The sequence below is a fragment of the Teleopsis dalmanni genome, chromosome X, assembly GCF_002237135.1.
Source record: "Teleopsis dalmanni isolate 2A chromosome X, ASM223713v2, whole genome shotgun sequence".
Taxonomy (NCBI): Eukaryota; Metazoa; Arthropoda; class Insecta; order Diptera; family Diopsidae; genus Teleopsis; species Teleopsis dalmanni.
In genome coordinates, this window is record NC_051848.1 from 60,998,856 (window position 1) to 61,023,634 (window position 24,779).

At 27.4% G+C, this 24,779-nt stretch overlaps 1 protein-coding gene across 4 annotated transcripts in view; it reads left to right on the forward strand.

Moving 5' to 3' along the window:
* Nucleotides 1-24,779, forward strand: part of LOC119689983 (trafficking kinesin-binding protein milt) — a 67,177-nt gene that overhangs the window by 23,498 nt on the left and 18,900 nt on the right. The window contains exon 1 of one of the 4 annotated variants that reach the window (XM_038104947.1): nt 20,470-21,453. The exons of the other annotated variants lie outside the window; for them this stretch is intronic. Coding sequence (XP_037960875.1) covers nt 20,520-21,453 — 934 coding nt within the window. The 5' untranslated portion in view covers nt 20,470-20,519. Of the gene's footprint in view, nt 1-20,469; nt 21,454-24,779 lie in introns of those variants that run through there. 4 annotated transcript variants of the gene reach the window in all.

The window sequence follows — 24,779 nt, forward strand, 5'->3', positions numbered from 1 at the left end:
TTAAATAATTTGAAAAATAGTAACTATTATGTGAATGGTTTTAAGAATTTTTTTAGAATTTTATAACATATATAATGTTCATATTTTATATATTAACTATTTATATAAGTCAAAGGAAATTCTTTAAATACTCTATAAATTATAAAATAAGGTAGTAGCTATGATCTCGATAAATATCGAATTTAAGATATCACAAATACTGTAAATGATATTGTATTTCATGATAATTACTACTGATATAAAATATCTATATTTAATATTCTATTGAAGTTTGTCTTGATATAGTATAATTTAAATCTTTTAATATGATATTATCGTGTTATAAAATATACTGTGTCTCTCGAATTTGTCTCGTTGTTGATCTGCTATGTCCTCTTATTTTATCATATAACCATATTCATAAAATATTATTAATTCGATATTCACTTTAAATTATTATAAAATAATACTGTAGAGAGAAGATATAATTGTTTTCTTGATGGTTGTCCTATTTTTGTGGACAAATATTTAAAAACGATAATTTTATTTAAAAAGTTTATCTAATACTAATACATGTGTATTGTATTATTCAAGAATATATGCATATATACGTGAACATAACATTAGTCATTATAAATGAAATTTAATTTATATATACATATATTCCTAACGTATCTGAATTTTCGTAACTCATTTCCAGTTAAGTCTGTCTCTGTCTGTCTACAGTTTAGTTCTGCATCTTGTGTGCTACACTGAGTCCACTGTCTCCATTTCCAATTCCTCTATCCAGTGATTTAATAGTTGCATTCAAATTTTTGGATTGTTCTTTCATAGTTTTTTTATAATTGCAACTATTTTTGAATTTATTTTTTTCGCAATGTCATATATAGTTATATATCGGTGTTTGATTTGGAACATTCTGTACGTGATTTTTAAATTATATGATTTAATATTCATGATTAAAAAATTATTTGAAAAAAATATATATTTTTGGCTTGGGACACTATATATATAATATTTACAGATAAATAGTTTAATATTACGATTTAATTTTAATTATTAATTTAACATTTTATTATAAATCAATTATTTATTAAAATTAACTGAATTTAATTAAGGTCGTTCAAATAATTAAAAAATAAAAATAATTTTATTTATTAAAATTTATAAAATTTTATAAATACTTCAGCCTACCTTATTATTAAATAATAGGCTCTGATGAATGCATCCCGTCCTAAAAGATTTATTGTGCTCTTCAAAGCCCAACTAAAACAATTCTAGACTATTTATAAATCTCGTAATTACTATAAGCTTTATTTTATCTATTTATTTTGGGAGTAAGATTTCAAGGCAGTCAAGTCTACGTCTTATCGCCGCTAGGCAGTTACATAGAACATATTCTGATGTATCCTTCTCCTCATGACAGAGCTGACAAAAATCACTTTCTACCACACCTATATTCTTCATGTCGTAATTAAATCTACAGTGTTCTGTTAGAAGTAAACACTGGTACAGTTTTATATCGTTTCTACTAAGGTTACGTATAGCGTTAACTTTGATGTGTGCAGGATCAATAAATCTTCTTGACTGTCGCAAGTAGATTTTGTTTTTCCCGTTCACATATTAATCAGTCTGCCTTATAAACCATCTTGAAAATTTTATTAAAATATATTTTTAAAAATTCTTGCCTAATTTAAAAAAATTATATTTTTCTGCTAATTAAACTCCACTCGTAAGACTTTGTGCACATGCCAATACCAGAGTTCTACTTTAGTATTGAGACTCATAAAAGATATATATTTTTTAACTTTTTTTTATTTGTATGGAATCATATGATTCAAATAATATCTTTTGAATTTTCAGTATTTTATTTGTATATACAATATTATATACAGATTCTTAGAATAGCAACACATACGATTTGATTACTAATTCAATTGTTCTACCGTCATGCAACTATCTGTGAGATAAGTAAAATTTGCCACTTTCTTAAGAAGTACCTTCTATATTTCATTTGTATAATTTATATTATATATGCGTAAGCACTGTATATATAATAATTTCTACTCAAATACAGATTTATATATTTAAATATTTGCAATAGCAATTGAAATGTTTCCGAAATAATAATTAAAAATAGCTTTAAATAATTTTTTTTTTGTGGATTTTTTTTGTATTTCGAGAGTATTATCATTATCATTATAAAAATAATAATATTTTCCTATAATAATAATAGCAACAATAATATTTTCCTATAGATAAAATATATCTTAATAAATGTTGATGACATATTTATTGCAAAAACTTTATAAACCTTAATTAAACACTTAACTTTATTGGTATACATTAAATATACGTTATATATTTAATTGTTTTAAATATTTTAAATATTTTTAATGCATGTTAATTTCTATTAAATCATTCGAAAAAACGCAAAGAAATGACGATAAAGCCATAGGAATGTAATTTCAAAGACATTTTTTACTTGAATAGGCGTAGACGAAAAAAATATTAACCTCTATTGGCTTTTTTTATACATATTTTAAATGTATATTATTAAGTTAATGACAGTTTAAAGGGTGTTAAAATATTTTATCAATGATTCCAAATAAAAATTCTTACACTAATTTCTCTACTATAGGTCTGTCAATCGGTCGGTACGTTTGACTTAAACATTCTAGAATCTAGATGAAATCATCGTTGTATATATAAAGATTTTTAAGCTGTCGACGAGATATGTTCAGTAATAAGGACAACCTTCATTTAGCTTAATTGTATATATTTATTTATAATATATAAGATATATTTACTATTAATTTCAACTACAAAAATTAATTAAATACCCGCACTAATGGTTTAAGTTACATTTTTCGTAATATAATCACCACACAAGCAAATTGTTTGGCATATGAATTATATATTAATTAATTATTCTCTTTGTAAACATTTATATTTGTAGAATACATAAAAGTATTTACAAATTGAGTTACACACTCATTTTGGCTTTCATTATATCACCACCTATAAATAAAATTTTTGTACGAAATTTTAACTGAAATATGCATAATTTTTTTTTTCAAATACTTTTTTGTATTTATATGTAAGTTCTTTATAAAAATTTATCTTTACAACTTTACCTTATATAAAGTAATGGCTTTACTATAATTAGTACAAATATTCAATATTAAAACTATACTGTATACTTATTCTACTTCAGTTTCTTAATTGATAAGAAAATAAGATTATTAAAAATATTATCAATTTCATTCCATTTATAATGCAAATGATTTATTCTTAGTTTCCGCCTCACCTAAATTACAATACTTAGAAGACATATGATTCTTTATGCTTCCAATGATTTCTTTACAAACCATTTCTTTTTTGACGGCTAGGTTAGGTTAATCTGTCTGTAAGCCAAATACAGATTTATTAGCCATTAACAATACCAGATACAGGTGTTAAACTCTATCTAAAGTTCATAGTAACCATTTTTGCAGATTAAAGAACTGCTTGATTTGTAAATCGGAGTTACCAAGACATTTTTTAAGATTTTTTAAATTAAGTAAAGCCATACACGACAAACATTAACGATTTGATCAAAGAACTATATCGCTAGTTTATCGTCTAAAGTATGGGTAGTTGACAACTTATCTTTAACTTATTGGATAGCAGTTCCAAAATAACTCTGGTTTGAGTATCCGGGCACTCAAATATAGCAGGGAACGAGCACTCTGTTAAGATAGCGAGACTTAATAGATATTCGTTAAAATCTTCATTCATATACGAAAATTAATACATAATCACTTTTTGCGACAGACAATCCTAAATTGGTTTAATATTTCTTTAGTAGCCAGGTAAGATTCAAAATCTAAAACCTTCAAGTTAATGCACAGGAGCAAGTTTAAAGTATCTAAAATAATGTTAATTTAAATCTAAAACCTGTTACTTAATCTACTGGAACAAGTTGGAAGTATATAAAATAATATCAAATTAATATTTCTTCAGCAGCAAAGTCAGGTTCGACATGGCCTACACATTACAAATCCGAAACCTCTAACTTAACCTACAGAAATAAGTTGTAAATATCTAATGTAATATCTGTTTAAATCTAAAACCTCTAATAAAAACTACAAGAATAAGTTAAAAGTATCTAAAATCATATTGGTTCTTACAATAATATTGCTTTGCTATAAGCCGAATGGAGATAGACCTGGCCTGTCATGGCAAAACATCTCTTGTCAGTGTCAAGGCTTATCCATATCTAGACTTAAGCCTATGTGCTTCAAAATCTTTAACTCATACTTTTTTAGTATTCTACGGAAATTATTGAAATGTGTCTGAGTTTTTAAAAGAACCTTTTTATTTTTAAAAGAATTTCACTTTTTCTATGGGATTTTTTTGGAACTGGAAACAAAATTATTATCGTGCTAAAAAGTTTTTTTCAATCTACTTAGGACAATCATTTCAAGGGTTTCGCTCGAGTGTATTTTAAAACTAGTTAAAGATTATATTTGCAATATATTGGAAAAGTTTTTGAAAGGAATCGTAATCAAGTTTTTTATATATAAGAAAAGATCAAATAAATATAGGTTAGGTTATACCGGCGATCCCTATGGAATCCACTTAAACTATTGGCTCATTGTGTTTCCGTATATAGAAGAAAACTCAAGATTTAAACCCATCTAGAACTTTTGGCTAAGTAAATTGATCAAGTTCCTCTGTTGGGTCGTCGCCATGCATTAACTGCGCAGATGAGAAGGACTCTTATCGTCTTCCCCATAGCTGCGACTGTGGCTGAGATTGCAAGGAAGATTCAATCTTCTAGCACGGTTCTCTAGTTTGCAGTGACCTTTAAGTAAAACTACTATAAGACTGATAATTCCACGTGGCATCTTAATGAAAATATTGGATTTCCATTTAGTGGAAAGTGGCCAGATTGCATACAGATGCCTGCATATCGTTGAGTCTTCCCATCTTTTATTAAAGATTTCAGCACAGAAAGAATTCAGTAACAGTTTGCATGACGTTAGCGATATGTCCAGATTACTTAGGTCTTACCTCAATGAAAATTTTGGATTTCCATTTAGTGGAAAGTGGCCAGATTGCATACAGATGCCTGCATATCGTTGAGTCTTCCCATCTTTTATTAAAGATTTCAGCACAGAAGGATTTCAGTAACAGTTTGCATGACGTTAGCGATATGCCCAGATTACATAGGTCTTACCTTAATGAGAATTTTGGATTTCCTTTTATCGGAACGTTCCCAGATTGTATACAGATGCCTGCATTTCGTTGAGTCTTTCCATCTTTTATAAAAGATTTCAGCATAGAAAGAATTCAGTAACAGTTTGCATGACGTTAGCGATATGCCCAGATTACATAGGTCTTACCTCAATGAGAATTTTGGATTTCCTTTTATCGGAACGTTCCCAGATTGTATACAGATGCCTGCATATCGTTGAGTATTTCCATCTTTTATTAAAGATTTCAGCATAGAAAGAATTCAGTAACAGTTTGCATAACGTTAGCGATATGCCCAGATTACATAGGTCTTACCTCAATGAGAATTTTGGATTTCCTTTTATCGGAACGTTCCCAGATTGTATACTGATGCCTGCATTTCGTTGAGTCTTTCCATCTTTTATTAGAGATTTTAGCACAGAAAGAACTCAGTAACACAAGATCAAGATAAGATAAGTATATATATATTAAGTGTATATAAAGGTAGGTGTATGTTAACAGAAGAAATGCGGGCCATAACAGTTTAGGTTCATTTGATTGCTTCTGCTTGTTTGTGTTTTTTTTTTTGTTTTTTTTGATACATTTTACCGGCATTTTAATGAAGAATTAATTGTTGTGCTTATGTCTTCCTCTAGCATATTTACTTTATCTCTGTTATATAGCGATTTTTTTGATGAAATCATTTATTTGGCACACTTTACAAATGCAATTCCCGAAATGTTTGTGATTCGCGCTAAACGGCGTCAGTGCAGATTTGAAAATAGCACTTCAATTAAAAGTTCAAACCATATAAAAATACTTTTACACAATTTAATTTAATTTTAAATATTTTGTAATTTTTCTCAAATCTAAATTTAAATTTAGTTTGTGGTGTCACTTAAATCAAACAAAATTATATAATATCCGTTTTGTCAAATATTTTCACTTAAGTCTTGCCAAAAAGAAAATTAAACCCTAAACATGAAAAAAACCGCTTTTATCTTTTGTGTACTATTTATTTAATATTTTTTCAAATTTTTTTAATAATTTTTTTTTTTTTATATTTTATATTTTATATTTTATATGTATATATGTGTAATTTTTTTTTTTTTTTGCAACTTTTAGAAAAAGTACGCATTTTCATTTGTGTCATTGGTGAATGTTACTCTCGTTTTTACAATATTTTTTCGTGAAAAGTAAATGAAATTTAGATAATTTTGGGACACACTTTTGGCAAAGATTGAGGTTCTATAATGCAAAATACTAAAAAAAATTTAAAACAATTTCTAATAGAATTTCAGTTATTTATTTTTTTTTTTTTTTTCTAATTCATTCACATTCTGAATCACTTTTCATTTGTCGTTGTTTGGCGCTACGCAGAATTTTTTATTCTGGCACAAAGGAAAAATATATAAATTTTTCAAAATCATTTTTGGATTAGGAACAACATAAACATGCGAAATATTTGCTATTATTTTGTTAAAAATGTTTATATATTTTTATATGCGCAAATCCACTTTCCTTTATGCAAGTAGGAGACTTCATTTTAAAAATATCCACTCAAAAATAATGTATAAAAATAAACAAAATAAATTTGAATCAAAAAAATTTTATATAAAAACGAAATATCTGAAAAGGGTAATGAACTTGATTACTTGCAAAGATTTCTCTGTAATTTTGATCTAATTTTATTTCCGTATTGCAATATTGCAGAAATCTTTAAAGAAATCTTCACGTGCATAAATTTCAACTTTATCGGCAATTATTAAATGAATTTATGAAAACGAATTTGGTGAAAAAATTGCAAGAATAAAATAAGCATAAATGTTCGTTTATTCTGTATATTAAATTTTTAATACAATATTATAATTTATTAGTTTTGTGACGTAAAACAATTAACTTTCATAAACCCATATCCGCCCAATGATTTTTTTTTGGAATTTTTGGTCTAACTGTTTTTTTTAAAGCTTAATTAGGAAGGAGCCGGGGGAGTACAATGAAGTCACAAAAACTTTTGTAAAGCTAAAGCTTCATACATTCAAAGTAATGACATATATAAATTCTAAAGTTTTTCTAATATAAACAAAATATCCATGAAAAGTGGTAAAATTTGCTATTCGATTAATCGAACGTTGGACGTATATTGGTTAAATGTAAATTTTTTCTCGAATGTTTTGCATTTACAATATGCGAATATTTTGTCTTCAAAAATCATCCTTACAGTTATGGCACGGTAATCCTTCTTCAGCAGAACAGTGTTGAGGTTGCTGGTGGGATATTTAACGGATCACCATAAACTGTATTATCACTTTAACAAACTGGGTCTGTCGGAAGAGACAGATTGTCGACTCTGCTTAGAAGCAAACAAGACTTCCAGCCACATTCCTTGTGACTGTCCAGCCTTAATCTAGGCCAGAACGAGGTCACTGGGGCGAGAACTATTCTCTCCTTCTGACATTAGAAGATCCTCAACGGCTGATACTCTGGCTTTCATTCAGAAGTCGGAATGCCTTCTGTTCGGTTAGGGTCTTTTGCAGCACAAAAGATCAATCATGGTCGCAGTGCTTCGCTCCGTTGGGAGCTAGTACCCCGTTTATTCCTATTCTTATTCATCAAAAATACTACCTTCAATGATATCAGTTTTTATTTATACGCATAGGTCCAGTTCAATTAAAACCTTATTACAGAATGCTATATTTTTTTATTTGACATAAAATTAAATTTTGAGTATTAAAAATTTCAAATTCGGACAAGTGGCGGACTTTGGCCCAAAGTTAGTCAACAAATCAAACACATTGTCCGAATGTGAAAGTGCACATCAAATCCCTGATATTTTAAGTGCTGCATTTAAATGTGCTAAATTCGACAAGTCGGCTAGGTTTGCACCCACCGTCAGAGTGGATAGAACGTTGACTCTCTACTTGTGTTGATTAGTGTATGCTTTGGTAATGGCACTGACTCTTATTAAAATGTCTACTCTTTTCAACTAAAATATTTAACTCCCATGTCTTTAAAGCATCATTCAAAAATTCTATTAAGAAAATATTACTTTCTAAAATAATTAAAAAAAAATTAAACTGCACATTTTTCGATGTATACAATCTGTATTTAATATAAATAATCTCATTAAATATTAAAAATGCACTCCTCTTCCATATAGTTTTATTTTTCTTGAACCAAGTAATCATTTCTCGCATTTATGTCGAATAATGACTTGCGCTAAATAGACGCAACGAGCGTTTGTACTGTACATGTTATAGCAACATCTAAAGATGTTTGGTTTATAATTCTCCTTATGTTTAATTTAAATTTTCTATAAAATATTTGATTTTACGTTTCTGTTACATCTTTGTTTAATACCAAATATGTGCTGTTTTAAAGTTGATGTGTTTTCGTTTTTACTTGCTGTTTATTAATAGATTTTAAAATTGTTTTATTAACCATTGCTGGAGAATATCCATTAGACTTTTATGAACCATATCCTCAAATTAAAAACAATATTATATATATTTAAGTCACATTCTTAAAAAAATTATGCTGGGAATAGCAGTAATATTAATGCTAGTAATAGCAAAAGTAGTAATATTATATATATTAATTAAATGTACTATAGTATACGTACTAGATCTAAATGACTATCGTAGAAAAAATGTTAAAGCTATTAATAAATCTTACAAACACCATCTTGTTGACTTTTCAGATTTTCTTAGTATAAAGGCATATAACATCTCTTTTAAAATATTTATTAAGATGAAAACTGTTAATAGATTTAAACGTATAAATATTTTTTGACTTACGAACAGACACACTGAACTTACACTTAAGTATTTTAAGGTTAGTAGTTAGATTATATTGGCGATCCCAAGGGATCCACTTAGGTATTGTGTTATCGTATAATTAAAAACTCAAGGGTTAGAACCACTTGTAATGAAATGATACGCTTTGTTTGTTTATTGATTAATATATTTTATTATATGATTTTTCAAACGTTGTAGTTCATGCGACATCAAGAATGCTTTTGTCTCTAAGAGCGGCACAGCAAGTAACTCAAAGTGCTTGGACTCATTATTGCAAGATCAGCAATTAATGCTGTTGTATTAATTCGTATTAAATACGAATGTATTTATTTATATTATATGTGCTATATACTTAGAACCTTTGGCAAATACTAAAAATACTATTCAGGGGGAGGTCCTGTAGTTCGTCAAGATCCTGTAAAAATATAAGGCGACGCTGCGCATGTGCTGGACAGAAACAAAATAGATGAGAGACACTTTCGTCGTCCAATCCATAACTGCGACAGGTATGTTTGAAAGGGAGATTTAGTCTTCTAGACTTCTTACCTAAAACACAACGGCTTATAAGTAAACCTACTACAAAACTGATATCTCTACGGGACATCTTAATGACGGAGTGTGACAAATTCCATGCATCTACAACTGTTAAGTCTTACCATCTATTATTAAAAAGTTCGGCATAGAAAGAACTCAGTGGCAGTATTTTAAAGAACGTTGAAAATTTTTTTCACTCACACTCACGTACGTTCTATATTATCAAACATAATCCTAAAATATTAGTGGTCTACATTTCTTTTAATAAGAAAAATTTCAATGCTAAATAAAACTAAAAGTTTTAGATTTTTTTCAATGATATGTGACACAAAATATTATTTATATTTTCTATTAATTTCACTCTTAAAAAATAAAACTCAATCTGTTCGTCGTGAAATACGCCCTTATGACACATAGGTGATTAGTGAAAATATAACTCGATGAACTCGGTGTTCTACTCATAGTTAGTGGATTTACATTATATTTATTATAATTTAAAAAAATTATAAAAAAGATATATTATGAGTCTAGTATACTGACTAGCTTTTATTTCTCGTTATTCTCAAAATATATTGAGTATATTTTTTTTTTAATATATAAATAATAATCTGTATAGAAAATCTGTTTAACGCTTAAATATTAAACACAACGTACTCGTTTTCTTCGAGGGCTTATAGTAATACACAAATTCAATAATTTTGTAAATCAATCGAATGATCAGTACTTTTTAAATCAAGTTACTGTGGTAACTGGTTTCTTCTTTATTATTATGATAGATTTTAATTAATGTGGTAAACTGTTTTAGAAAACTTTTCAACGTATTGGAAAAAGACATAAGGTGTAGAAATTAAATTTAAGTTCTTATTTACTTTGGTTTTTGTGGCTGTAAGTTTATCAAGATATTCATTACACACTAAATAATGCACTGAATAATTTTTGTGTTATTTCCTTATTTTCTAAAAATAAAGACAAAATTTTTATACTTAGAGAGTCTTCACTACACTATTTATCATTATGAATATTTAATCATGATAAATTACTTTAAATATCACAATAAATATTTGCAATTTTTGTTGTAAAGTTACCGTGGTAAATGGTTTATCATAGAGATATACAACTTGGGGTAGACATGTTTTGAAAAGCTTTTTGAAAATTACAAATTACAAGAATCCATATATATCCATATAAAAAATCGCTTTTATATAATAAAAATATAGCCGGATTATAAAATGCAAATATAAAACTGTTGATTGTTAGAACTTGCACAATTGAAGAAATTCAAAATATTCAAATTTGTGGATCGAAAACAATAGAATAGACAAAATAAACAATAATATTATTATAATGATATTTTTATTCCTTCCAGAGGAAGAAGGAGTGCTTCATCAGACATTAATAAAGTATTAAATCTCTTCTTTTTATCATGGTAAATTATCGCAGTGAAGATGTAACATTAGTCCATTATTTCTATTTTTAGTTGCTCTTCATTCACTAAGTGTTTATTTTCCTTTGTTTTATTGTCAATTGTTTTTCTCTAAATTGTTATTAGACAGTTTTGATTTTTTCTGTCCTGTGGGTTTCAGTACAAATGTTCTTTCATTTTAAAAAAATATTCTTTTCTCTTTTTAATGTTGTTGTTCTATTGTTGGTGTAACAAAAGTTGGAGAGTCGCTCAATATTTGGACTATCTGAACATCAGTGTCTGCATTGATACTTTGCTAACTGAAAGGAAAACGGGTCCTGGTTGTAGGCCTGGAACTACCATTTTCAGTAAGTTTATACTCAACTGTTTTTGGCGTTCAAATTTTCAGGATAACGATTAATTGATCGTCATATTTTGTTTTTACATCAAGAGTTTTTAAAACTGACAGGCGAGTCAGTTAAACTATTAATAATATTGGTTAATATTTTTCGTTTATCATTATTATTAATAATGTAATTGATCAGTCGATCAATAACACTATTGATGCCGCAGTATTTTGATAATATATGTTTAAAGCACTATATTTTATAAATAACTTCAGTGAAGTTCGCAGAACCTAAAAATATGTAATAAAATTTTTACTATTGAAAAGTAAAAGGAGGAAATAGACGTTAAGACTTATCATGATTGAAAGACACCTTACAAACAGTAAATACGACAAATATTTTTTCCGTTCGTATATACGTATGTATTATTTTTTTTTATATATAAATTTCTTAAATTATAAGAATTTATTAGTTTAATGGGTGTTTATAGCATTATCAATTATATTTTTAATGAACGAAATAAAATTTTTAATACTTTAAGGGTTTATAATAAAATATTTATATAATAAAGCTACACAAACCCAAAGACATATTAAATAAAATTTAGATATAATTCTTAACATAAATAAAAGCTCAGGGCAAAAGACCTAGCTGTCCAGTTTCTTATTCGTAATTAACTTTAAAATTTTAATTTTATTGTTAACTTACAAATAAATAAAATATTTTAATCACGAGTCAATATAGTTTAAATATATTATGTATATGTTATTAAATTCAGAGTAGTTTTTTACTACTCTAATTTTATAGTATTTTAAATCTCTATTATTAATTAATTAATAATCTAATTAACCATTGTAGGAATTTTTTTTTACAACAACAATATTATAAACAATTCTTAATTATCGTACTTTTTTATATATAAATTTTATTATATTTTATGATATAAATGCATACCATTTATGTCCGTCCGTCCGGTTGTTTGTATGGATGGTTGGTTCGCAAAAAAAAGTATTTTTATAATATATAAAATATTTTTATAAATAATTAAAAAATATTCGCAATACATTGTGATTAACATTACAGACTCTGAGACTTAGGAAATAACTTTTTACTTAATGTAATTACTATCTTTCGTTACCGAAAGCATATGTTTTATAATCCAACTAAAGTAAACAAACACTCTTACCAGACAAGCCAAATATAAACAAATAAAGACAGTGTACTTTTTAGCGCCAAACCGGCTTTTTCAAATGTTGCTCTTTTACGCTTTAATGTTTATATTCGTACTAGAATTATAATCAATTGATCGTGAAGGCATTGCCAACCTTAAATTATTAAAGTAATTTCTGCAGTAAAAGTGTTAAGCTGTAATCTTTTATTCTGCTTTGATTGCACTTATCAAACAAATTTATTTCAAAAGATATTGCAATTTGATTATATTTTTATTGTTTGTTGTTTTTTTTAATTCTTTAAGTATACTTTAGTATTTATTTTTATAGTTTTTGTTGTAACAGTTTAAAAATTTGCATTATCAGCTTAATAAAAATATCGGTAAGGTTCGTTGAGTGGTTTCTGAAAAATTAATTCAAAAAAAAGAATTTCACAAATAAAAGTTTATTTTAAGCTTCATGTTATCATTAATTCGTTTTTTTTTAAATTTTATTGTCAATTACTGAAATTCTTGCAATAATAGATAAAAATTTTACAAGGTGTTAACACTACTTGTACTGTTCTTGTAGTTGGTTTTGTATTTCAAATTATATACAGAACTATTATACTATATTTCAATTTATAAATATATGGATAATAAATTCAAATATTCTAATATATTTTTATTTACTGAAATCTACTAATAATAAATATATTATCGAAAACATTTATTTTTTATTATCATAATACAGATACATTTTTTTTTTTTTTTTTACAATATATACCATATATATAAATATACATATAAAGAAACAAAACAATATATTTTTCCACAAATGTGAGCTGCTTATAAGTATGATATTACTATTTTAACCCACACGACTAAAAAAACTTAAGGTGTCAACAGAAATTTATTTGTTAAGTATTATAGGCCGCCGTTTAAAATCATACTTCTCCAAAATATCTATAGTAGATAAAGTCGCCAAATATACTGCTGGAAGCCGCAGTATCAAAGTCATCACAATATTTTCAAAATGTGTCTGGTTATTTATTTGACAAAGCTGTTTAACGTTTATAGTTCTGGACTACGATATTTTTAAAATGTTCCTCGGAGATCTATATAGACTGTAATTTCAACTTGGTTTTAAATTCGACAAGTCTTATATAAAGTTAATGTAGATGATTAATGTCTTATATAAAGTCAATTAGAATTAATTGATTTGTGCAGATTACGGTAGAAGTTGAAAAGAAATATAAAAAACATTATAAGATTCGTTTATTATAATGGAATAAAATGATCAGCTTGAATATTTGTTCCATTAAATTGTCAGTTTTATATCAATTGCTTATAATATGCCAATGCCAGCTAAACAGAGTTATTAAACACAATTATTCTAAATAGTTGATAATGGCTGACAGTAACACAAAATACTACAATTATATTTTAAACTATTTCAAATTATATGCTATTTTTCTTATTAGCTACACTCTGTTGTAACTAAATTCATTCATTTAAATAAATATATCTTTTATTGAAGAATGAACAAGTAGATCAGAAAAAGGGCATAATTGCATTAAGCCGATTTTCCTTATCCATTCTAATGTAATCAGACCAAACATAAGGATTCTCTTATATAACACTCAAAAAACTTTTAAATTAATTATAATGCGTTTACACTAACACAATTAACAAATACAAATATGTTCTAACGAAGATTTAAAAACTAAGAACAACTTCTTTGTTTTATCTTTTAATGTTAGAAACATATTTTACTGTAGTTTAAATATTTAATTAAATTTAATTTTTTTGTTATTGTTTTTTGTATTTATTATTGTTTTTAATAATTCTAGAATTTTAAACATACTTATTTTTAAAACATTTGCATGTATTGTTTTAAACAATTTAACAACGCAATAAAAATAATTATTTATATACAAAAATTTTTATAAATAATTTGATTTGGTTTTTCTTATTGCAATAGTAGGAAATAAACCTACTCAAAAAAAATATTTATAATATAAAGTCAAATGATTTGCCTATATAGGCTATTATACATTATTAATTGCATTATTAACTCCTGTAAAAAAAATTGATTAATTAACTTTAAATAATTAACTCTAATTAATTAAATTTTCTATTTGAATAAAATCGTTTAATACACTACACGTATGTATATTACTGATTGCAACTAACCTTAGTAAGAAAGATTTTATTAGAAATTTTTTTAATTTGAATAAATAGATATATTATTATCTTTTATATATTTATAATAATAATAATATTAATTATTTTGTTTTATATTATTCTCCATGATATGATAACTTATTTGCTACGGTTACAAATATAATTTTGATAGATGGTTGGGCCCTTTTACAATAGTAATTTTGCATATTAACTCTATTTTCTAAAGGCAATTTATATTCTAAATAAAAAAGTTACGCAATTGTTAAATCATATGCAATAACTTTTTTTACATGCTCATATATTATTACTCTCAGTAATTTTTCGACTTGGCGTAAAATTCTCAGAGCGCCAATAAACTGATTGACAAATTTGTTTACACACACTTTTTGACAGTTTATTTTGAAGTTTCCACAAGTTCCACATATAAATTTGTTTAAGTTCCACACAAAACCAAAACAGTGAAATGTCACTATCGCAATTTTGCCTATTGTGCACCTTGTATATACACATGCATTTGTTATCTTGGTATTACTATCAAATATTATCGCAAATTTAAGTGTGTCAATAAATATAAAATTTGATATTTAGAAATAATGAATAATCTAACAGGAGTCAAAAATACAAAATAAAAACTAAACAAAATATATATAAAATATCTACGTTTTTGTTATGAAAAATGCTATCAGTCATAAAAACAAACGGCGAACACAACCCTGCCTCAGCTGTTCGGCTAGTAATTCATTAGTTTAGTTTGTATTTGGATTTCAAATCGTACGGCGGTTTCGTTCCAGTATTCATTGCGCTTTGACCGGTAGTGGTGTGTCGTTATTTTTATTTATTTTTGTTTTCATTTCTTGAAAGAAAATGTGTTCGTTCGTGTACAATTAAAATTGAATAGTAACTGTAACTTAACTGACTTATATTGTGTAAATTATTAATGTAATATAAACTGTTTTTAACTGTTAATTTAATACATTTTTTTTAAATTGTGTTTTTACAAAATTTAAAGAATTCTATTCGAAGATGCGATTAACAAAATTCTCAAAATTTGTTTAAAAGACAAAGGAAAAAATAGTTTAAATTTATAGAATTCGTAACGGAGCAATCGAAATTTAGAGTGATTAAATAAGTAAAATGTAAATAATATAATTAAATATATACAATATATATGCCAGTAGTGTGAACGACAAGTGAGGGGTATGAGTAAAACGCAAACAACAGTTGGAATTTCTCCACCAAAAGAAAAAAAAATCGAGTATATAATGTCATCATCAGCACTTTTTGTTAGCTGCTATTTTTAGGACAACACCTAAATTAAAATATTAATACTCAGCAAACTTAATACAACAACAACAAATGAATTATGTTTTTTTTCAATGAGCATACAAATAATTTTTCTTAAAACTAACGGCTTTCGATATTGTTATGTAAATCAATTTTTAATTTAATTTTTCCATAAGCAACGAGCGCACACCACACAAAACTCATAACCAGCGCAGCGCACATTTTCTTTTTTGGTGTGGCGGCAGCAAGAAACAAGCAAGCACAGAGCATGATATTATTTGTTGTTGTTGGTATTGATAAGCACATATTCTTATAAGAAACTATAAACTATTAACATACCCGCCAATAAGAAATCCTTAAGCAAAATTAAGCATGCTTATCCACAACACATACACATGCACATGTACATACTTCATACACATGTTTGTACAATATTAGAAAATAAACAAACAAATAGAAAAGTGTAGCAAACAAAGAATATTTTATACATAAAAAAAGTTGATCTTGCAGAAAATAAAACAACAACAACAATTAACATCAATAAGAATAATCGCAGCAACAACAACACCATTAATCGATTCAGTTTAAGTTTGCAGAATTAGCAACAGCAATGGCAACATTGGCTGGCAATGTCTGAATTTCGTATTGTATTTAATCGTAAATCATAAATTAATCATTACCGCAAAGAGCACGATCGTATATTGCTTGTGTTGCATTCTTTGGTGTTGTGCTTTAGTGTACTGCTTCATGGTCTTGAGACATTTACATTTACTTATTGTTGTTGCTGTTGAGTTACTCATCAACACACAAGCCATATTGCCTTGCCTACCATTCTTTTTCCTCTTGTATTTGTTATAAGTATGCTTTTATATTTTATTATTATGCTATGGTTTTTTTTGTTTTCATAGTTGGCAATTTTCATTTTGTGCAGATTTAATTGTGCTGCCTCTGGCAGGTGTAAATAATAGGATTTATTACTTGCGGCGGCTACTACTACTATTACCACTACTTGACTTAGCATTAAACGTCGTCTATAAAAGATGCTCTACATTCCTAAAAACCTGGTTTAAACGGTAAACCAACTTTTTTTTATTTATTGTTGTGTTGTTGTTTGTTTAATGTTATCTTTCAATAATAAATTGCAAACTTTGAAGTTTTATGTGCGGAAAGAAAATTGCAGCCAACGGTTGTGCTATATTCTAAAAGACAGTTTGTTAGTCAACTTCTTACGTCACTGAAAAAAAAAAATTACAAAAAAAAAATAATATAATAATTGTCAAAAATTTACCTTCGTCGTCGCCTAACCATTTGACCTAATAAAAAAAGCTAACAAACGAAATTCATTTGACAATTAAAAATTTGCAGTTAAAAACTTTAAGTTTTTGCGCTAAAAACTTAAATATTTCAGTAATATTATAATTATTAGTTTTATATAAATTTAATTGTAATAAAAAGCTTAAAGCGAAGCGTCAACCCAATTTTCCTCAGCTACAATGCATTAACTCACACACACATACACACTCACACTCATCGCGCCAAATATCTTACGGCGTAAGTTCGACAATTAATTAATAAGCCCCTTCGCAATATTTTTAATACCCCTGAAAAGAAATAATACGAACAGAAGAGAAAATAAGTTGTATTTTTTTTGTTTGGTACGTTTTGGGCTGCCTGTAATGTGCCCAGTGCAATATTTTGCAACCAAACCAACCAAACGATTGTGAAAAATGTTCACAATAAATTGTCTTTCTTTTTTTGTTTTGTGTTTGCAAATAATTTGCATTATTGTTCCAAAGTAGCTTTTCATATTTAATAATACCCATGACTTATCAAATTTCCTTGCTAGTTACTTAAACTAGATATCCGGTTTTTTATTGTAATAGCGCTTAGCAAACTATTAATATTTAAACATGTCACAAGTATATAACTTGCATTATGTGGAGTGGTGTTCGTTTACAGTAATTCTATTATGTATTTGGCGTACCTGGTTCAATGTACTTTATCATAACAAAAATAAATTAGTAACATTATTCGCTTTTAAATTATAATAACATTTGATTCAGTGCAAAGTTACGTGGCAATAGTATTTTTGCGATACAAGAGTGCCAGTCTTGCACTCAGTTCCAAATCTAAAGTTACAGACACCTTTGTAAAAGCACTTGAATCTTGCACTTAGTCCCAAATTCAAAGTTACAGACACATTTCTTAAAGGACCAGAAGATTATATTGGGGCTTAGTAACTGAGAGGTTTATTGTTTTGCGATACAAGACTTTGCCAGTCTTGCATTCAACCCCAAATCTGAGGTTCCAAACTTTGTAAAAGTACCAGATTAGAGTTAAGATTAGAGTTAAGTAGCTAAGAGGTTTATTCTTTTGTGATCTGCATATTTATTCTTGTGTTAAAACCTCCAGTTTTCTCAACCAAATTGAAGCTTTGTCACTGTTATGCCCTCGTGTCCTTTCTAAAAGGACCAGAAGATTATATTGGAGTTTAGTAGCTAAGAGGTTTATTTTTTTGCGTCACAAGACTCTGCCAGTCTAGCAATCAATCTAACGTTTCAGACTGTATAAAAGCACCAGATGCTTAGATTATATTTTAGTAGCTAAAATAGTTATTCTTCCGCTTGAGCCCGGAAGACTCGGGTTGCCAGAGTTTCGTTTGAAATATGGTTGTGTAAATGTAATAATATTGCGATGTAAGTATCAATTTGGCGCTCTACTTCAAACCTTAAAGTTCAGATATTCTTAATAAAAGTAGCAGAAGATTAAACTGGGTTTGAATAGTTTATATACTTATTTTTCCGGCTCTTTGTCAGCCGCTAGAGTATTTTTTTACAACAAGGTTTTGTGGTATCTAACACACAACCTTAAACTTGAAACTCCATGTCTCCATACCAAAAGTATCAGAAGATTAGATTCAGTAGCTGGGATATTTCAGTAGCACTTAATCCTATATTTAAAAGTCTGAAAGTCTTAATAAAATTTTAGAATTATTGAGTTTAAGTACCATAGATACTTATCTCAACTAGTGCCTCGCCGCTAGTCCTAATTTCAACTAGATTATGTGGTATGTTGCACTGAACCTGAAAGTTAAAGCTCTACATAATTTTTTTTTTTAGTAAAAGTATCAGAAGATTGGATTGAGCTTTATTGAGTGATTTATTCTTCTGCTTCTACTAGGCCACCTAATACATGTAAAGATGAGGTTGAAAGTTCTTAATATTTGACTTAAGTACTATTGCATGTCCTACTTATCAGAACGCACACTTTAACCTTTTACAGCCGTTTTTAAGGAGGGTGATGTTTATATTGAACACTAGTACCGGAGATGAGAAAGAAGTTTACTTCGATTTTTTATCGGTGTGTTATTTAGATTTATAGAAAAACTGCAATCAACAATACCAGTTATATTATAAATTTGTCTTTTTCAAACATTTAAAATGTTTATATAGAAATATATCAAAAATATTTTACCTAAATTGCATTTTTCATTGCCGATTCCTATATTATTCCTTTTCTACATTTTTTTTAGTGTTCTAAGTAATTTGACATTAACCAATTCCTTATTTTATGATGTTGAAATCACTCACTTTCACAACTATTAATTTTTTTTTTCCATATTTTTTAGTGATAGTTGCTAGCACTTTGACTTTTTGTGTATGAAGGAATTAAGTTAAACCATAAATCCTTACGTTAATGTAGTGAAAGAGCAATTCATATACAATATGGTATTTTTAATGTAAACTTTTATAACTGTAGTAAATAATAGTTTGATGCTTTTTAAGCTATTAAAATCAATTTTATATAAATGGATAAGTTATTTTGTAGCTCGTATTATTTTGTACCAAACTAGTTTATTCGCTTTCTTTCCAAAAATGGAACTCTAAACTCTATGGAACTCTATTATTTTTAACAACTATCAGAAATAAAAAGATCAGATTTAATGCACATAGTTTTTAAAGATATATTAAAAATTATTCAATATTTGCTTACTTACTTATAAGTAAAGATGTCTCTTGTTCGTGGGCCCTTTGATCAATTTAATCACTATCCAACTTAATTGCTGCATTATTGATATTTATCTTTGCGATATTATGGTCAATGAAGTCACTAGATGTAATTTTGTTAAACAATTTGTCATGGTTAAATACTTGCAATATGAAATCCTAGACAATAAAGGTTAACGCTTTGTTGTTTTGTTAAGATTATTGAATGCGTTTTTGATCTCATATATAAATTCTTATTTTTCGCTTTCAAAGCTTTTTGTACTCATATCATTTGACATTTAGACTACTAAAGCGCTATATAGCACTGTCGCACTATTTTGTTAAGTTCTAGATTACTCTATTGATAAGATTCTCTAACCTTTTAATTCTACTATAATCCTAAAAAATAACATAATAACTTTAAAAATTGTCTTGGTCTACACTACTGCGTTTTTACCTACTCACTATCGTTCGCACGTAAAAATATTTATATACCTAATTTAATATAAATATAAATTTCTCTTATATTAAAAAGATATTTTGGATTCCCGATTGTTTTATATATATATAATATTTATATATATATAAATATTAAAATTGAGCGATGTCATTATTGATTCAAAGAACAAATTAAACATGTTGGAGCCTATAACAAGTGAATCCATCATCAACATAGTTGATGACAATAGCACTTGCTGTGATAACAGCACAAACATGGAATTCGACGATGGTGATTTATGCCCGAAACGTCGAAAGTCGACAGAATCAATAGCAGATAAAGAAGCTGTACAGTTTTTCGAAAAAAACGATATTCCCGATGTCGAAAATAATTATTCAAAATTTGAACAAATTGCAAATAAAAAATGTATGAATAGTTCATTTGAAGAAGGTGATACGTTATTGAATACGGATGACTTTAAAGGTGGTCTAATCACAGATGATTCATTTCATGAATCACTTCATCAATTAACCAACCCATCAACACTATCAACGTTATCAAGAAGTTCATCAATTAATAAAAATGCTAGTGATATTACGGAAACCAGTGCCAAAAATCTAACCATAACTGAAAAGCCATCCACGTCTAGTAAAGGTTTTGATAATACTTTAAAAATTTTAGAGAAACAATTAGAAATTAATAGTCAGAAATCAACTAGTATTGTTGAAAATATAAAACGAAAACTTTCATTGAATATTGATAAAGAAATATGTTCAACTCCAAAGGCATGTGATAATATTGAACCGCCAACAAAATTGGAACTTGAATTGGAAGTAATGCAACGAATACAAACTATGCTTCAATGTTATGAACCCAACTTTTCAACTTGCGATAAACATGCTAAATGCGCTGACTGTGATAAAATTTCAACACCATTATTGACTTTAATGCATGATTTTGTAGCTAGAGGTTTACCAGATGAAACACTTTTGGATGGTACGCCAAGAAATCGACCTAAAAGTCCTATGCTTGAAAATATCGGTACAAAAGAATGTTTCATATATCATGCGTCAATAGCAGCTGACGGTAGAAAATGTTTACGAATTGTGAGAAATATGCTGTCCAACAAAGGTATTTAAAGTTAATATTCTTTATATATAAGAAAAATTCTTGCATCATGTGTAATATATATTATAATTAATTTTTTTTAAATATATAATATATATAAGTATATGTTTGTGTATTTATGTATTATCTCAATATGTTACTAGAATTTGATAAGCTAGGATGTTAACCTCTACAACATATATTTTACACTGGCCTAGACATAATGTATCGTGTTTAGGTCATCATTTGCGGTAGATATCATCTCTTCATTTCACAAGAAATTTTGTCTTACTTCTTCTTCTTCTCTTTGGGTGCCAGATCTAATGAAAAAGCAAGATGATGAATCGTTTAATAATGCAATTCATGAGTTTAGCTATGGGAACTGTGCAGTATAAACTAATGTATTTTATAGATGATACAAAACTTTTTTTCTAAATTACATACAATTTATACAAAATTCCATTCTATATTCCAGTTATGCTAACTCTTTCGAGAAAAACAATCGCCTTGACCTTCTTGAGTCTTCTTGAATTTGAATTTAAACATAGAAAAGAAAAAAATATGTGAAAGATGACAGCATTTTTTTCATTGGCGCTTATTTACGTTAAGTGAAAATAGATATCTTTGCTTGTGTATTGTGTGTATAAGTTATATACAGTATTGCTATCAAGAGATCTATTGTAGTGTTCTCTATACGTATACAGCAATGCTATAATATATTTAATGTCGTTGCTCCTAAAGATTTTAGCCGAATTTAGCATTACTATTTCACTACATGGTATTAAGTGATATTTTTATCTCTTAAGTATAGGTACTGACTTTTTCGTACTGTGTTGTTCAATTGACAATTTAATATTGAATAGTTGCTTAATAGAATTTCGATTTTTTTCCAAACCTGTAAAGTTTGCAGTACACTCTTCTATCTATACTGCAATAAGGTTAACGTTGCCATAAGGGCTTATTGCATGACGAATTTATCGACTTTTTTATTTCTCAAGTTTCTTACATGTCCAGAAACCCAATTGAGGCGGACTTTGTGGTCCTTCACTAGTTAATTTGATTTCTAAAAATAGTCTCATACTACTTTCATATTCGAGTGACAGCTTAACTTTCCGATAGTATGGCTATATCCCTGATTTTGTAACAATTCCTTATATTTAAACTGTGCATATATTTGGAAAGTGAGAATTTTTGTTTCAATAATGCAAGAATATTTTTCCAAAGTTTCTGTATATTTGGGTTTTGGCTCAAATACTCCTACCTCAATGGCACTTTCCATATATGACCCATCGACTTATCAGATGATTCTATCTTTTTTAAAAAAAGTAATGCTGCTGCAAACCATTTCTCAAAAAAGAGACTATGCGTTATCCTTTGTTCAGTCTAGCAAGTAGTTTCGGATGGGTTTAATAAGTTACCTGATTTCTAGCGAATTTTTTATTCCTAAACTCGTTCTTTTATTTACTCTTATTCTTTTAACAGTTGTTAGATTTTAAACCATGTGTATTGGCGACAAATCCCACAATATCTGCAACGTTATTGGACAGGAGTCTCGCTATCTTCGCTTAATTCAGTATAAAAATTTAGTGTTGATGTGTTAGTTTATGCTCCAAGTAAAATGCGGCTATATGTTTGTAAGATATTTTTCTAATTGGGATAATTTTCATAAACATTAAATGTCCACTTACTTTTGTTTAGGCACGCCGACCTCATAATATATCATATTCTTTAGGACCTTAATTTGTAAATAAATATTCAAAGCTCTTTCTTAATGTTTATGTTTATAAGTTTTTTTGTTTCCAACATTTTCATTTGTTATGCATTTGGGTTAAGAAGATTACAACTATATATATAACTTTTGTATATAAACAAATTTGCCGGTAATTGGGGTGTACGGTACGACCCTCCGCCGCCTTGGCTTGTTTTATGTGAGGTGCATAAAATATTGCGCATTTCAGTTTATCTTCAAGTGAAGTTGGCACAACAAATGTTTTCTTGTTACTTTATCAATAATCTCTTCACTTGTTAAAACCAATGCAAATACTATTAATAAATATTTAATATTTTTATTATCAATTAAATAAAACAAAAAAAAAAAAATAGCAGAAAAACAGAAAAAAAGTTGAGAGCCAAAAACAAAATTCAATTTGTAAACATTTTCGGACGTGTTTACTTTCACGTACGAAAAAAACGATGAATTGTTGTTCTTCAAAATGTTCGTTTACAGTTAGTATATATATTATATATAGACATAAATATGTTATATACATTTATAGATATACATATATAAGTTCTAATCGTTTTGTTAGAATTTCTGCGATTTTATAGCTTTCCTTCGAACTGGCCGTGCAGTCACGAACGATAGGCTTTATACAATGTTTAGTCGTCGGTTCAAAGTATCTTTTCGATTTATGGGACTTTTTCCAAAGTTTACGACTTGAATGGCAAATTCTCACTTTTTTCCACTAATTAACAATAATATGTTTTTCTAATATTTATCTTTATTTTATTTTATTTTATTTTAATAACTTGTGAAAATTGTTGTTTAGATATTAATGACAATTTTTATTACTCATTGCTAAAAACTATAAATTTTATATTTGCATTTATTTATGCATTTTCATTATATTTTTTTAAAATATCTTAAAATATTTCAATTTGCACAAATTTAATTGAATTAGTCATGGTTGTGGAGTGTCTTTCTTTCTAACTTCACATTTTAGCTTTTGTAATCCGATATTTTTTTGAAATGAAAGTAATTTAAATCTTTACGCGTTGCGACAATATTTTAAGCTTATTAAACGCATTTTATTTATTTAATGCAATTTTAAATGGTAATTAAAAAAAAATCAAATGAAATTTAATTTATTTATGATTCCGATTTTGTTTATTTCCTGCCATCGATCGATATATATCTTTTTGCAATAAATGTCAATTCATCTTTTTTATTGCATAAATGTGGCCTAATATTTACATTAACGAAGATATCACATACAAAATATCAGTTTATTTCTTTTAAAAATAAATTTTAAAACACATTTTTTTTTGTGTTATTTAAATAAATTTTAAAATAAACATTCAATTCCATCACTTTTAATTAATATAAGTAGAGTCAGTTCAAGTGTTAAATTAAATTAAAATATTTTTAAATTTTATGAATCCAGTAATTAAATAATTACTCCGTTAAGCTGGTTTTAGTTTTTTAACAAAGAAAAAATTATACGAACTCATCTCCTTAAATGACGTTTTCAAATCAAATCAAGTTTTAATCTCTTAAATTCTATTCCTTTTTTAAACAACTCTATAGAGTATAGTTAATATAGTTATTAGTAGTATTAAACTACCGGTTC